The following is a 16,425-nucleotide window of genomic DNA, read 5'->3' on the forward strand; positions in this document are numbered from 1 at the left end:
GTGTTCTTTACAAAATGGAATTCTTATGCAGTAAAGAAATAGTTTTTAACATTACCTATAGAGTCAGGAAAAAAGAGTTTTTAACATTACCTATAGAGTCAGAAATGTCAGGAGGCAATTTATTTTTAAACAATCACATACACAGTCCACATATTGAAGATAATCCAGTGGCAATTTCAGTCCTACTAAGGACAAAAATCAGTTGACCATATATTGTCATTGTTAGTGAAATTTTAGAAGCTTGGTATAGGAGTAGATCTCAAATAACTAGAAGAATTAATTTCAGTCCAGTATAGTATGATTGTATGCATGAGGCTAAGATTCTAGAAGACGATTCTTAGCAAAACACTTTCTGGAAATTTTGACAGCTTCCTTTTGCAATTTTAGTCATTCCTTATCTCTTTGTTGGTGTTGGTGGTGATGGTGATGGTCATAGGGCTTGAGCTTAATGCCTGGGCTCTGTCCCAGAGATTTTATGCTCAAGGCTAGCACTCTACAGCTTTGAGCCACAGCACCACTTCCAGTTTTCTGGTGGTTAATTGGAGGTCTGAGTATCACAGACTTTCCTGCCCAGACTGTCTCTGAACCGTGATCCTCAGATATAAGCCTCCAGAGTAGCTAGGCTCAAGCTAGGCATAAGCCTGGCTCCTTACCTCTTGTAGTTTAAGTTATAAGCCCCTTGAAAGATTAAATAGTTGTACAAAAGTGTCCAAGAAAAACAAAAAGAAATGAACTTGTAGATAGTACACTATCTCTGGCTGGAGAAGGCATGCACATAAAAAATAGTACATAATAATATGTTTAACAAGGAAAAGTTATCAGCCCAGTCTCTCTATGTGGTCAGGGACCATAGCCGTGTTGGAGCATAATTGTATGGAGAGGAACTAGTGAAAGTAAGCTAACACAATCAGATTTCATAGAAAGATATCACATAAGAAATCCAGCATAATTTTTTTTACTAATAAAGCTGATTAGAAAGAAAAAAATAGAAGAAAGGTAAAAAGAGGATTTAAGAAGAGTAGAAAAATGGAGCACTATAGACCAAGGTCTAAGGTAGACCTAATGGTTCCCTCAGTCTGTGATTCTCTTTAGGGTTCTTTTCAGAGCAAATTTGACATCCTTGTTCCTGAGGCTATAAATGAGGGGATTCAATGTGGACACTAAAAGAGTGTAAACTACTGAGAAAAATTTCCCCTGGCCTCCAGCCCCAACAGATGATGACTTAATATGAGCGAGTAGCCCAGACCCATAGAATATGACCACAGTGATTATGTGAGAACCACAGGTGCTCATGGCTTTGGACCAGCCCTTAGCTGATGACATGTGAATAATATTAAAAAGAACCAAAGCATATGAAATTAAGATAATGAGGCTAGAAAAACAGATAACTATCCCTACAACAATAGAAGTCACAAGCTCACTGACGTGGGTGCTGCTGCAGGAGAGCTGGAGGAGAGGGAAGATTTCACACATGTAGTGATCGATGATGTTGGAATCACAAAAGATGAGCCTGATCACGCATGCTGTGTGGACGATGGCACCAACTAACCCCATCAAGTATGAACCCAACATCAGCAGAGAACAGGTCCTAGGGGACATGAGGACCATGTACTGTAGGGGCTGACAGATGGCTACGTAGCGATCATAGGCCATGGCTGTCAGCACGTAGCACTCTGAGTGGACAAAAAAGGAGAAGAAGAAGAGTTGAGTCATGCATCCAGTGAAAGAGATGATGTTTCTTTCTGAGACAAAACCCATCAACATTTTGGGACTAATGACGAAAGAATAACAGAAATCAATGCAGGACAGATTAAAGAGAAAAAAGTACATGGGGGTGTGAAGGTGCAAGTTCAGGCAAATCAGGCTCATTAAGCACAAATTTCCTACCACTGTGACTATATAGTTCACCAGGAACACGAAGAATAGGGGCATTTGGAATGCAGGTCGGTCTGTTAACCCCATGAGGATAAACTCTTTCACTGAAGATTTATTTTCCATAGCCATCTGCTTCATGGGTGGGATCCGTAGAGGAATGATAGAAGGTGATATTGGCAATGAATTCTAATTCTTTGACCCCAGAAGGAGAACTGGAGTTGCTGGCTTCTGAGTTCAGGATTGTATGTAAATTCACAGTAAGTTATCCAAAGAGTCATACATCCGAAGTTAATTCCTGGAGGATTCCCATTAGCTTCTTCTCCCACCCATGATGTGTGTCCCTGTCCAATAGACTGTGGTTAGACCTACCAATGTCACTGAACATCATTTCTTCCATTCACTTGAGTCTTCAGTAGTGATTGTAACAGAAAATGACAATAATAGCAAATGGCTCTCCAGGATCCTCCATTCATATAGCTTTGGGTTTGAAGACAGATTATGAAGCGAAAGATGATTCAATGCTTACCCTTGCTCCCCTAGAGGTTCAAGACCTCAAGAGGCCTTCCTCCTCACTGGCTCCAGCGTTCCAAGATTCTAATGATAAGCCATCAGTGAAGATTTGCTTTTTACATGCTAGAAGACAAATACTGGGGAACATTCCAGGATTTTTATTTGGGAATCTCTCCAGAAGGTTATCTTCACATGTGAGAAGGAAAACAAAAACTTTCTATGACTGTCTAAAAAATCACCAACCTCAAGTGAAAGTCTATTTCATGCAACATAGTTCTAGAAACGTTGGTTGGAATAACAGTATATGTATATATAGGTATATATAGATACCTAGTCTCCTTTATGATTTTGTCGCAGGTTGATTGGCTGAACCCCTTTGAGGATGATTACTATGATTACATCCTGGGCCATAGGCCAAACATTAGATCTTTTGAGACTGGAACTTGTGTTCAATTTACTTTCCCTACAAGGAATAATTAGTCCTCTGAGCACAGTATAGGACAGTTCCCTGAATCGCTCCGCTGATCCTGTCTTCTATAGCACTTTCAAGGGGAAAGTCCAAGGTTATAGTCACTTTCCCAACCCCAGGTATGTCACACTAGCCTCTAGGATTGAACTAACATGAGGTTTCTCTCTCTCTCTCTCTCTCTCTCTCTCTCTCTCTCACACACACACACACACAGTTAATAAGAGAGAAACACGATAAATTATTTAATCCAAATTTTATACAACAGAAGCTTATTTAAAAAAAAAAGGACTAAAGACACATACAGAAATGTGACTGGATAAAAAGATGGATCTAACTTACTAGGAGAATGAGGAAGCTCAGGAAAAGTTTGTATCTGATTCTTCTAGGATAATCTGTGTTGCTTTCCTGGGTAACATCAGGATGCTTTCTGGAGTGAGGGTTTATCAGATAAGGAAGGGGAGTGTGTGTGTGTGTGTGTGTGTGTGTGTGTGTGCGCGCGCCCGCGCACGCACCAATATTGGGGCATAAACTCAGGCTTGGCTTTGTCTCTGGCACTCTACCACTTCAACCACACTCTACTTTGGGCTATTTGCTGATTAGTTAAAGATTAAGAGTCTCTTGTGGGGTTGGGAAGGTGGCTCAGTGGTGGCTCTGCATATAGAGCGCTTGCGTTGCATGCAAGAGGCCCTGGTTTCAATTCCTCAACACCACATAAACAGAAAAAAAGCCAGAAGTGGGGCTGTGGCTCAAGTGGTAGAGCACTAGCCTTGAGCTGAAGAGCTGAGGGACAGCACCCAAGCTCAGAGTTTAGCCTCCATGGCCGACAAAAATAATAATAATAATCATGATAAAAAGAGTCTCTTATGATTTGTCTGCCAAGGCTAGCTTTGAACCACCATCCTCATTTTTCAACTTCCTGAGTAGCTATGAGTACAGGTCTGAGCTATACGAACCCAACCAGGAAGTAGTTCTTCATGTGCAGCTTTTTTTAAAAAATGGGATTTTTGTTATTCATTTTTATTAACTTTATTATTATAAAGGTGCAACTTTTACACAAAAAGACAGAGAAAGGTTAGAATGATATTATAGGTGCTATCTCTGGCTTGGAGGAAAGAGCTATCATTTTCTCTCAGACAACTAGAGGAAGAAATTCAGTTTTCATGGCCTGCCTTATAGAGAAAGGCAGAGCATAAAGAGGAAGAGCTGAGTCCTTCCAATGTCCTTCAGATCAAAGTACTCAGCAAATCCAAGTAACATATTTGGTCATGTCAGTTTTGAGTCCTGATCTTACCCAAGGGAACTTTGACAACCTCTGGGAAAAATGTTGTTGGTCACAACTGGGGTGTGTGTGTGTGTGTGTCTGTGTGTGTGTGTGTGTCTCTGTGTGTCTGTGTGTCTGTGTGTGTCTGTGTCTATGTTTTAGGGGAATAGTACTGGCATCTGATGGCAGGGCCCAGGAATGCAATGCCCTACCCACTGCACAAGATAGGACTACAACAGAAACATACCCAAATGTTAGTAGTGCCAAGATCAAGAAACTCTGCTTTAGATAAATAAGAACATGGAACATGGGAAGGGGAGCTAGCACCTACCAGGTTCACTTTATATGGTAGGCTCAGTTCTAACATTGTATGTAAATTATCTCATTTAATTCCTATACCAACACATTGAGATAACCTTTTCATTTTTTTTATTTTTGGGTTGTTATGTTTGAACCAAGGACTTTATTTATAGTACATAGAAGCTCTACTCACAAGACTCTGTCCTCTTGTATTTGCCTCAATATATATATATATATATATTTATAGTATCTTTATATATTATTGTAGTTATTTATTTTCATTATATATATAAATAAAGAGGAGTATGCAGAAATTCAAATAAACAAGGGTCAGGGCATTTACATCACTTATCTACTAGTCTCATAAGTTACAAAGCTAAGTCTGGATTGAAACGACTGATCGAGAGCCTACTCATTCTTTCAATGCTTTGTTACCACATTTACTTGATGTGAGAGAGAGCGAGAGGGAGAGCGAGAGCGAGAGAGGGAGAGAGGGGGAGAGAGGGAGAGAGAGAGAGAGCGGCACTGGAGATCAAACTCAGGTGCTCCTACTTGCTACGCAAGCACTCAGTACTACTGAACTTCACTCAACCTCTTAAGCTGCCTTTTGTTAAAAGAATTTGGCAGGTGGAGTGTGGGGGGGGGGGCTGGGAGTAACCACTAGGAATGCATGTTTGAAATCCCAGGCTTGGGACACTGATGATGGAGGATTGCTACTTTGATACCAGCCTGGACTACATGAGGTGATTATGCCTGAGAAAAGAAAGGAAAAGTGCCTTCCATGAATGCTGTGATGAGAGGAAAGGGCTCACACTCCTGTATCCACACAGTGGCAGAGCCATCTATACTTGGGGGTCACTGCTCTATCTGTGCCTCCTGCACTTCCATCAAACACCAGCTAGCTGTGGTGCTTCTGCTCTATCAGGACAGAAGGTGTGGTGTGTGAGAAGCTTCTTTGGTTATTCTGGGACTTTGGTGGGATTTTAACACTGCTCAGGGAGCAAGAGAGGTACAGATGACAGTGAGAAACAGGTGATGTCTTCTTCTGACAATGGTAGCCTCAGGAATGGGACTGGTTGGTCACCTGTCAGCACCAGGGCCCAGAACTTCAGTGGTTGACACCACCAGCCTCAGGGCTGAAACTCAAAGCACCTGAAGTGCTAGTGTCAAGCCTTGCCTCCTCATAGCTCAAGAGCCAGAACCCCATGTGGGCAGTGTTCAGGATCTTTCCATCCTCAGTGTCAAGACTCAGACTGGGAAGTCTCTTGTTAGAAGTGATTCCCAGGATTCCTGGCTTGGCCTCATGACAGAGACAGCACTTCTGGGTGAGCATGTACTCTTTGGGCTCCTGAAACCCAACTGATGGGCAGACCCAAGGGTCTCTTACCCACGAGGTCTCTCCTCCTTCAAGTGTAAGTGCTGCTGTTGCTGCTGCTGCTGCTGCTGATTGCAGGATGACTCTGCTTGGGATGTCAGAATGGAGCAGGGATTCCATTTTATCCAACTGGTTTCACGCCTCCCAAAGCCATACTTCCTTACTCTTGACCTCCCAGACCCCTTCCTATCTTATAATCTTCCACGGTGACCAGATTGGAGCTTCAAATGTAGCAGGCCACACCTCAGTGGCCTGGATTCAATACCTCCACTCATTTGTCATTCTGGGTTCCATGCCGTGGTTAGACAGCTGTGTCATCTTCTCTATTCATGAAAGAGAAAGAATGAGAACTGTGGCAGCAATTACCTAAAAACCCTCGATGACCCATCAAATGAAGACTGTGATGATGTTTCAATTCCTTTGGGTGATGAGATAAACTTGGTGGGGAAACAAGCCTTCCTCCACAGACAACAACATATTTACACTCAGTTTCTGAGATTTCTTTGCTTTCTCAGAAAATTAGACCTTGAGATAGTGCTCTTTTATGTTAATGTTACCTAATCTATTTAAGTCAGCTTGTAATATTAATCTCTTATGGAAAAAGTCCTCTTTACATTTGTTACTATGGAAGAGAGCAAATATTCACAACTCAAAATGTGTGTGTGTGTGCGCGCGTGTGTATGTGTGTGTGTTTGTGTAGAATCTATGAGATATAAGAAGAGAATAAGGAATGTGTAGACTATATCTATATTTTAACAAATTATACATAGAGTGCTGTTAGACAATTATTGTCAGCTATATTTTTGTGTTCCCAAATTGCTTTACATTTAATTATACTAATATTTGAATTCCAGACTTCAAGTACTTTTAGTTATTGATAACACATGGATTTGATTAAAAAGTTAAATCAATTGGGCTTTCTAAGTCCATACATGCAAATGAATCTGTTAAATGGGTTTGTTGACTTCACCAGGTAGAATCAGATGTGTAATTAGCTCTCCATCAGACTGTACTTTAGAGCACAAGGTGGTGTTCTGACCATAAGTTATGTTCTCTGTCCATTACATTTTATTTTCTGGTAAAGTATCAAAGTTTCATAGCAATGAATGTTACATTTGCCATTGTATATCTTCATTAGTGAGCTAGGTCTTTAGCATCAGAGCAAATTTTAACCTTTTTTTTGGTCAGTGGTGGGGGTTGAACTTGGGGGCCTGGGTGCTGTCCCTGAGCTCTTTTGCTGAAGGTTAGCATTCCACCACTTTGAGTCACAGCCCCACTTCCGGCTTTCCGGTGGTTAATTGTAGATAAGAGTCTCACAGACTTTCCTGCCTCAGCTGGCTTTGAACTCTGATCCTCAGATCTCAGTCTCCTGAGTAGCTACCATTATAGGCATGAGCTACCAGTGCCCAGCCAAATTTTAACCTTATGCTAGAATTTGAACTGAAGCTTTGTAAAAATCTGGCCTTCAAAACTTGTTTTCATAATTTTTGTCATTCCTTTTGTATCAATGCAGTCATAAGAAATGAAGCGATTGACACAGAAATGGTTTTATTAAAACTGTTTTAGAAAACCAAGAAATAAAAAGAGCTGTCAGAAAGCACCCAACTTCCCAGCTTTCAATGAGAAGCAGATATACAAGGAAAGAATGGCATATAGCATTATCTTTATATAGTAACATATGCCAGTCTAATGTTTTTATATGGTACAGAGTATAAAGACCAACGTGAGCCTTGTTGGGACTAAAGGGAATAAAAAATATTGGGAAATTTTTGATGTATTAACATGTATATATATGTATATAGCTTTGTGATAGAGGAAAATATTTCATTATATTTTATACCCTAGGACTTCCCAGAACCCAGGGTATAAAAAGGAATATGAAAAGAATACCAGAGGAAGTTAACGAGTAGAGGCAAGCAAAGGAGAAAGCAACAGAGCAACAGACACAGGAACAAGGCAGGCCAATTAAAACACCGGATTCAGTTTGTGATTCTCTTCAGAGCAAGTTTCACATCCTTGGTCCTAATGCTATAAATGAGGGGTTCAGCATAGGCACAAAAAGAGTATAAAATACTGAGAAAAATTTCCCCTGGCCCACAGACTCAGTTGATTTTGGTTTGACATAAGCAAGCATCCCAAACCCATAGAAGAGGCCAACAGTGGTTATGTGAGAAACATAGGTGCTCATAGCTTTGGACCAACTCTTCCCTGATGACATATGAATGACATTATAAAAAAAAATCAAAGCATATGAGAGTAAGATAATGAGACTGCAACAAATGATAGCTGTATCTACAACAACGTAACTCACAAGCTCACTGACGTTAGTGCTGCTGCAGGAGAGCTGAAAGAGGGGGAAGAGGTCACACGTGTAGTGATTGATGATGCTGGAATCAAAGAAGGTGAGCCTGATCACACCTCCTGTGTGCAGCATGGCTGAAGCTAATCCTATCAAGTGTGAAGCAAACATGAGCAGAGAACAGATGCTATCGAACATAATGACTGTGTACTACAGGGGCTGATAGATGGCCACGTAATTATCATAAGCCATGGTGGTCAGCACATAGGACTCAGACTTGACCAAAAAAAGCAGAAGAAAAATAGCTGAGTTATACATCCAGCGTAGGAGATGATGTTCCTCTCTGACACAAAGCCAACTAGCATGTTGGGGGTAATGACAAGTGTGTAACAGAAATAGATGCAGGACAAATTAAAGAGAAGCACATGGGGGTATGAAGATGTTAGTTCTGGCAAATTAAGTTCATTAAGCCCAAGTTTTCCACCACAGTGATCATATAGTTCACCAGGAACAGAAAAAAAAAGTGGCATTTGGAGCTCAAGCTGGTCTGTCAATCCCTAAGAATAAACTCTATCATTGATGAATAATTTCTCATAGCCACTTGTTAGATGGATTGGATCTGCAGAAACAGCAGAAGGGATTGACATCAACAATGAGCCATCTTTTCCCTGATTCCAGAGGTAGGTCTGAGGTGCTGAGCTGCAGGCAACCCAAGCTCTGGGTTGTCTGAAGGCAAACAGCAAGACAGCCAAAGAATAAGACTTTCTATACTGATTTCTGAATAATTGGAATTTCTTCTCCCCTTTCTGCCATGATGTATGGTTCTGGTCATTAGGATGAAGTGAGATTCTCACGTCTCTGGACATCTTTTCCCTCCTTCACTTTAGACTTCACTAGGGATAAGAAGTGAGAAGTATAATAAACTCCATTTCTCAGAAGCCATGATTTACATAGCATTGTGTGTGTGAAGGTCGAATTGTGAAGACAAAGAGGATTCTACACTCACTTTTCCCCTGGAGGCCTCACTGCTACTGAACTTACAGAGTCCTTTCTTCTCATGGTGTGGAAGTGTTCATTTTCTGTTAATGGACATTGTAGATCTGTCTTTGCGATAGCTAGAAGGGAAATGCTGGGAAAAACATTGGGCTGTGATTGCTATTTAACAATTTTGACTGGGTGCTGGTGGCTCACGCCTGTAATCCTAGCTACTCAGGAGGCTGAGATCTGAGGATGGTGGTTCAAAGCCAGCCAGGGAAGGAAAGTCTGTGAGACTCTTATCTCTAATTTTAACCAACAGAAACCTGGAAGTGACACTGTGGCTCAAGTGGTAGAGAACTAGCCTTGAGCTGAAGAACTGAAAGACAGTGTCCAGGACCATGACCGACAAAAAACAAAAAACAAAACCAAAAACCACCACCCCCCCACCAATTTCTACAGCAGGCTCTTCATGAACATCAAGAAAGAAAACAAAACCTTGTATGAGTCTCCCACACATTTCCTCACGCAAAAGAGAATCTAGCTTATGTTTCACTCTTTTGGGAGAATTTATTAGAAGCACAGAAAATGATTCTGACTTTGAAGATTTCCTCTGAGGTTGGCTGGATCCCTTGAGGGTAGAAATGACTGAATCTATGCTTCTAGTCTATTCCATTGACCTAACTTTGGATCTTTTGAGAATTAAAAGTTCCATTCAATTTATACTTTCTTGCCAGGAATCCTTTGAGTTCAGTACCAAGTCGTTGCTAGGGCTTTTTAACATTCTGCTTTTTGTGTCCTAAGGTGAAATTCTTGACTGCAAAGCCATTGACAACAAACCTAACACTTCTATGTCTTGTATATTTATACTTGTATCTGCATATACATCTATATACAACTATAATTTGAGGCTCAAGGAAAGCTCATATATTGCATTGTGGTGATAGTTAAATAAGATTATTTACAAAAAGTATTAGAACTGCATTTAACATATATAGTAGCGGATAGCATTTTTTTATGCTTCCTTGTTCCACACAGGGCTTCCCAACCTCAACACAAATGACACTGGATGAGAAATTAGATTGTATAGTATTGCCAGTTTAACATAAAATGAACAGTATCCTTATCCCTGTCCTGACCACTCTCCTACCCCAAAGAGAATCTCACTTTTTCCAGACATCTCTGTTTCTAGGCTGTTCCAGGGGCTCAGAAAATGGTACTGCAATGTATGACACTTGAATTTGTTGAGTTCTTTAAATTGAAGAACACTGGGAAAATCTCGGAACAGTGGTTTTCTAATGTAATCTTACATTTCTTTCTTCTTTTGCCCTTAATCCTTAAAACCAATGAATTGTATTCATTATCCTAAAATGCCATATGTAATAGAAGGGAAAAAAGCCATGTTTTGTCAATTGCTCAAGCGTTTTCTTTCGTATGTTGTCTTCCCAATAGTTGATCGTTCTCTCTAGCATTTACAATCAATGTCATGTAAAACAATTTTGTGGATGCATCTTTTCCAAACCATGTTTGTTCTTCTTGGCTTAATTTTGTGATATCCTTGTAAAATGTTGTAACTCTTGAAATACAGCTTGGGACAGAGAAACATGAACAGAACTTTAGTAGAGTAGGGTCCTCAAGACAGACAAAATTAAGATTGGAAACAAGGTTAGTCCAGCCTAAGAGCAACACCTACCAAATCTTACTGGCTTAATTTTGGGTAAAAGTATCTTATTGACATAACTCCTAGTCAATTCTCTGATGTTGGATAAAATTAGACACATCAGGACAAATCTTACATCAGAAGGAAGAAAGACCATGCAGGACCAACCAGTGATGAGAGCCAACTACAGAGTGGTTAATCAACAATGACTTCAGTGATAAGAAAGTTGTCAGAATCAAAACAGTCATAGTGCATATGGTGACAAGACTATAATCCCAGCACTTGGCAGGATCACAAAACAGAGTCCCTTGTGTCATCCCTCCCTAAAGTTAACTATCAATGACAACTTATGAAGAGCTCTTACACTTTATCTAAAACTCCTTCCATGTAAAAGTCCTTCCATGTATCTATCCCAGAGAGAAGGCAAGGTCATACCTTTGGCAAAAAAATGCAAACCAAAAACTTACAGGTAAGTAGATATTTAACAAAAATGACCATATCTCTTTAGTCCAAACATATTTTTATTAGTTCATACTCAGGGAGTTATTTAAAAAAGGGTACCCTACAGGAATTTATTTAATTGGGTATCTTGTCTTTAAGTATTTATTTTATAATTAGGTTACTTTTAGGCTTAAATAACTGGCTCTTCACAGCCACTTCAATATGTCCCTTTCCTACATAGCAGTTTCTCCCCAGCCAGGCATTTTTTTTTTTTTTTGGTCTGATAGCTAACAGGTCTTGGAGAATATTAAGTCCATATCTCTTTTTTCTTGGAGGTCACCTTTCAACTCTTGCTCTCCTACTACTCCTAGCAATTGAATCTGTGAAGGCACTTCCCATTGCTTCTAGGAGAATGTACTAGTGATCTGGAACACCTGCCTTTTCTGTTTAGTCATCTTCCCAGTCATAGTCTACCCTGACTTGTTTTCTTGTTTCTTCATGTTACTTCCTTTTTACAAAAACAAAACACCTTGAAACTCCACGTGACCTTCCCAGGCTAACCTGCCTCTAATAATTTTGAGAATTCATTAGAACATATGTATCTATATTAAGTGATTTCATTAGGCTTCTTGCCACATCAAGAAATAGATAATGTGTCTAGCATAGAACACAGCTTAGAGATGATCTATTGTGATTCTTTCATTTTCCAGATGAACAGGCCCAGGGATCTCCCTCCTGATCAGAGCCCCTAATCCAATGTCCTTCCTGTCACCCCCTGAGCTATTTTGTGTTATCTCCTTGCCTAGTCCAATTGTTTAAATGCACAATTCAACTGACATATGATAAAATTGGAATTCCTATCTTGGTGTTTTCCTGGCTCTCCTACCTTCTTTAAGCTTTCCTTTTCCTTCTGGGGTTGTCACAAAGGGCATTTTTCATCCTTATTTTCATGAGTTACAAGAGCAAAGGAAGCCACTGGTAACAGGACTAGCCATAGACACAATGCGTCTGTCAGTGCGGGGTACCTGGTTGAGGTGTTAGAAAAATGAATGAGACTTCATTCTTGCTTTCAGAGAATAAGAAAAAGGTGATTCCAGATCCTATAGCAGCCAGTCATTCTCAGCAAAGTTCAGAGCTGTTTATGTTTTCTCTTTGTTGTTGTTTGTGAAGGTCGTAGTTCAAACAGAATCTTTCCACCCCTGCCCCAAGGTCAAGAGTTCATTTCCCATGAGTCAGAATGTGGCCTGGATAGTTTACCTTTCACTGGGAGATCTGTGTAGGACCTGGTGTCCTGTAGACTAAGAAATTAGGGACTTTAAGAGTGTTAGTTAGGGGCTGGGAAGGTGGCTCAGTGGTAGAACGCTTGCCTTGCATGCATGAGGCCCTGGGTTCAATTCCTCAGCACCACATAAGCAGAAAAAGCCAGAAGTGGTGCTATGGCTCAAGTGGTAGAGTGCTAGCCTTGAGCTGAAGAGCTGAGGGACAGTGCCCAGGCCCAGAGTTCAGGCCCCATGACTGGCAAAAAAAAAAAAAAAAAGAGTGTTAGTTAGCACCAGAATCAAATTTTGTAGGACTAAAGATGAGATCATCTATACACTGGAATAAAGCATCAGAGTTCAATGATAAGGGGCATTGATTTTTTTTGCTAAGACATTACTAGTTTCTTTTTCTCCTCAAGATATGTGTGTAGCATGCATCTGTGTTTATCAGGTCTGACATGTTAGCAGCTAAAATGATTAAATTGTAATCCTCCTTCCCACATATACATTCCACCCATCCTTTCCAATATTTTTCCCCTATAAAGCTATATTCTTATATTTCCTTTTCATGTGTATGAGCTCCATGTTGTCAGGATCATTGCCTATTTCATTTACTGCTGAATCTGCAGCACCAGAAATAGAGTGTGATACTTTTTAGGGACTCAATGGTTGTGGTATGAAATCATGAATTTATCTCCACCATGGAGATCAGCTTCTAAAGCTCCAATCAGTAACTGTAGTTAGGAAAAGGTAAATAGTGCAATGGACACACTGACAACTATTAACTCCACAAATTACATGTAAGTCATCACTATAGAAAAACGACTTGGGACAGACCTCTCTCAGAATATAGACTTATCTTCTTAATTAAAAACATTGATTAAAACTGATTTACATGATCTCTCATTTACTTTAAAGTATTACTGAAACTTTTCTTGAGCTTTTTTTTTTTTCTTTTTGATCAGTCCTGGGGCTTGAACTCAGGCACTGACCCTGAGCTTCTTTTGTTCCAGGCTAGCGCTCTACCACTTGAGCCACAGCGCCACTTCTGGCCTTTTCTGTTTATGTGCTACTGAAGAATTGAACCAAGGGCTTCATGCATAGTAGGCAAACACTCTACCACTAAGCCACATTCCCAGCCCAAGCATTTCTATTTAAGTAATAGAGTGATCTTCTATATTCATGTTAAGCAATAGGAGGCTGGGTAGTGGCTAGAATCTGGGTCTTGGGCTTTGCTCTTGAGTTATTGAATTATTCGACTGACAGTTATCATTGTTTCTATTGAATTATTTGACTGACTAAGGGAGAACATGCAATTTCCAATAAGGTAACTCAGGTATTTGCTTATACTTCTGAAGAACTTCCTGTTTTGTTGTTTTCCCATTCTATTCACAGACATTATTAGTTTGATTGAGTTGCTTTGTTTTACCTTAACCTTTCTGGCTGCTTGGTGACTTTTTCCAATCACCAAAACAGGCTATACAACTGGTGGTACTTACAATAGTTGATGTCATCTCCTCTTGCTTTTCTCCCTCACTCCCTCCCACCCCGCTGCCCACAAACCCCTATCTTTATTTCTGTTTCACCTGGATCTTGGTTCAAGCAATGACCACCACTTATGTCTATAAGCACCTGGTTTAGAGATTTATATAATCTCTATAAAGCTGTAGGCATGTTAATACAAGTCTTTCTATAAAGGGAAAAGTGTGAAAACAGGTGCTCTTTTCACTTATTTACTCAAACACTCTGAAGTAACCTAAATACCAGGCACCAAAGAGAAATGGGTCAAGATTTTCATTACTGAAGGGGAAAAGACATTTAAATAGACACAGCACATTAAGTGCTTGGATTGCTGATATAGCAGCCTGTTTAGACCACACTTTACTCATATTTGAGCTTCAACTCTTATCACAACTTCCTGGCCACAGCAACTCAATACACTTCCTGAATAACTGTTTCCATGTCCAAGAGTTCTAACTGGGCTTCAGATTCTCTTATGTTCATGTGTCTGTTCCACTCTCTGCATCAGATCTGCATAAACAGTCACAGGCTATACATTTCCTTGGATTTTATATGCAAATGTACATTAATATCCCCTGCCAGTCCCAGACATATTAAAAGTGCATTGGAGGAAAAACTAAGTAGCAAACTTGTCATTCGAGAAACAAGTACATTATTGGAACTTTAAAAGTACATTCATTGGTATTTAACATAAATATGTGCTTGGTTAATTTAATTCACTTCTAAAACTTCGAAATCTAGAACCAAGCCTGCCCTCTAGTGCCGAAACTGACATGAAATAACAACAGCAATCTCCCAACTACCAGAAAAAGTAACTAGTAATATAACCTTAAATACCCCCAAAGTTTTAAGAATGACACATTTGTTACACATTTGTTAACTATTATCATCACGTCTAACCTCCCATTCTAACCCTTTCCTTGCTCACTAGATACAAGGATATTGCTGCTTGAACACCAAGCACAGTTAACAGAGCACCTTCTCACCCTGTGCATCCCGTCTGCCTATAATGCTGTGCTTTAGACATGTGCTGGTTCATTTTGTCTCCCTCACGTCTGCTCGATGTTTTATCACAAAGTCCATCTCCTGACTTCCTTCTCAACTCATTTCCCCCAAATAATCTTGTCACCATAACCTATGTCCTTCACTTACACACACACACACACACACACACACACACACACACACACACAGAGGTCAGAGAATTTTAAGACTGTGGCCTGCTTTACATTCAGACCTAGATCACGTGGTCTAAAGTACTTAGGATTTATTGCATTAATAAGCTAGTAGATGAATATATGAATAAATTAAAATATATAGAATAAAACAGGAAATCCTAGTGGTTCTTACAGGATGGTGAAATTTACTGGAGAAAACTAAACTTTTGAATCCATTTTTGTTCCTCTACCAGGAACATTTACTAAGTTCTGCTGGATCTTATTTGAACTTCCTGACAATAATGACAGTGATTATTATTAGCATTTTACAAGAAAAAACTTAAAATAACAGAGGCCAAGTAACTTGTGAAAAGTGATAAACCAGGAATGTGTAAAAAAGGGTCACAAACCTTTGTTTCTCAGGTACTCCTATGAAGTCTCAATATTCAAATGTGGTTCCAGACACTATAAATAGGTGAGTTTTCTACATTTGTAGATAAAACTGTATCAGCCTGCTACAGGCCCCGTAATTTGCACAACAGTAGTGCAGGTTATGTCCTATGTACACTAAAAAAAATGCTACGAAATTTGATAATACAACCTCTCAAATGACAAGCTGTCACTTCTTTCTTGGTTCACATGTGATTGCTAGCAAGTTGAAAGCATATTTACTTTGATTTTCTAAATATGTGAAATTGTAGAAAAATGCATTAGTGCTTTCCTCAATCAATCACACACACACACACACACACACTTCTAGTTTTCAAGGTTGGGAAAACTAAAAGACAGAGAGATAACACTACTCCAAATTATGTAATTTTGGGGAAAATGAAGAAATGTTTAATAAGACTGTTTTGCTATACTTTTCCATTCATGGACCATAGATACATAAAATAAACACAACAAATCAGCATTATAACTGTACTTATGTTAAGAAGTCTAGTCAGAATATTTAACACATAGTAAACCCACATAAAAATAGGCCACATGATAAGGCTTTTAAGTACACTTCACACACAGCTCACATTGCCAAAATGTCTTGTCCATGCTAAAGACAAAATGTACACATTTCAAACAACTGATCAGGAAAAGGGGCTAAGCAAACACTATCTGTACTTAAAAACACAGAAAACTGAAAGGTGGATATAGAAAGGTAAATAAATTAAGGTGTTTTTTTTGGGGGGGGATGGGAGGGTCCGGTCGTGGGGCCTGAACTCTGGGCCTGGGCGCTGTCCCTCAGCTCTTTAGCTCAAGGCTAGTGCTCTACCACTTGAGCCACAGCGCCACTTCCGGCTTTTTTCTTTTTGCTTATGTGGTGCTGAG

The 16,425-nt window shown here is 39.8% G+C and overlaps 1 protein-coding gene and 1 pseudogene across 1 annotated transcript; both read right to left on the reverse strand.

Annotated features, from left to right (window-relative positions):
• Nucleotides 1-1,071: 1,071 nt before the first annotated feature.
• Nucleotides 1,072-2,013, reverse strand: LOC105980687 (olfactory receptor 143-like). The gene has a single exon (XM_013009579.1). It carries the CDS (start codon nucleotides 2,011-2,013, stop codon nucleotides 1,072-1,074), a length of 942 nt encoding a protein of 313 aa, XP_012865033.1.
• A 5,756-nt stretch (nucleotides 2,014-7,769) lies between these two features.
• LOC105980589 lies at nucleotides 7,770-12,097 on the reverse strand (annotated as a pseudogene).
• Between the last annotated feature and the right edge of the window lie 4,328 nt (nucleotides 12,098-16,425).

The sequence above is a fragment of the Dipodomys ordii genome, unplaced genomic scaffold, assembly GCF_000151885.1.
Source record: "Dipodomys ordii isolate 6190 unplaced genomic scaffold, Dord_2.0 Scaffold10, whole genome shotgun sequence".
Classification (NCBI taxonomy): domain Eukaryota; kingdom Metazoa; phylum Chordata; class Mammalia; order Rodentia; family Heteromyidae; genus Dipodomys; species Dipodomys ordii.

Excerpts from the sequence above, each read along its gene's own strand:
- LOC105980687 (XM_013009579.1), bottom strand. The coding sequence starts at position 2,013 with ATGAAGCAGATGGCTATGGAAAATAAATCTTCAGTGAAAGAGTTTATC.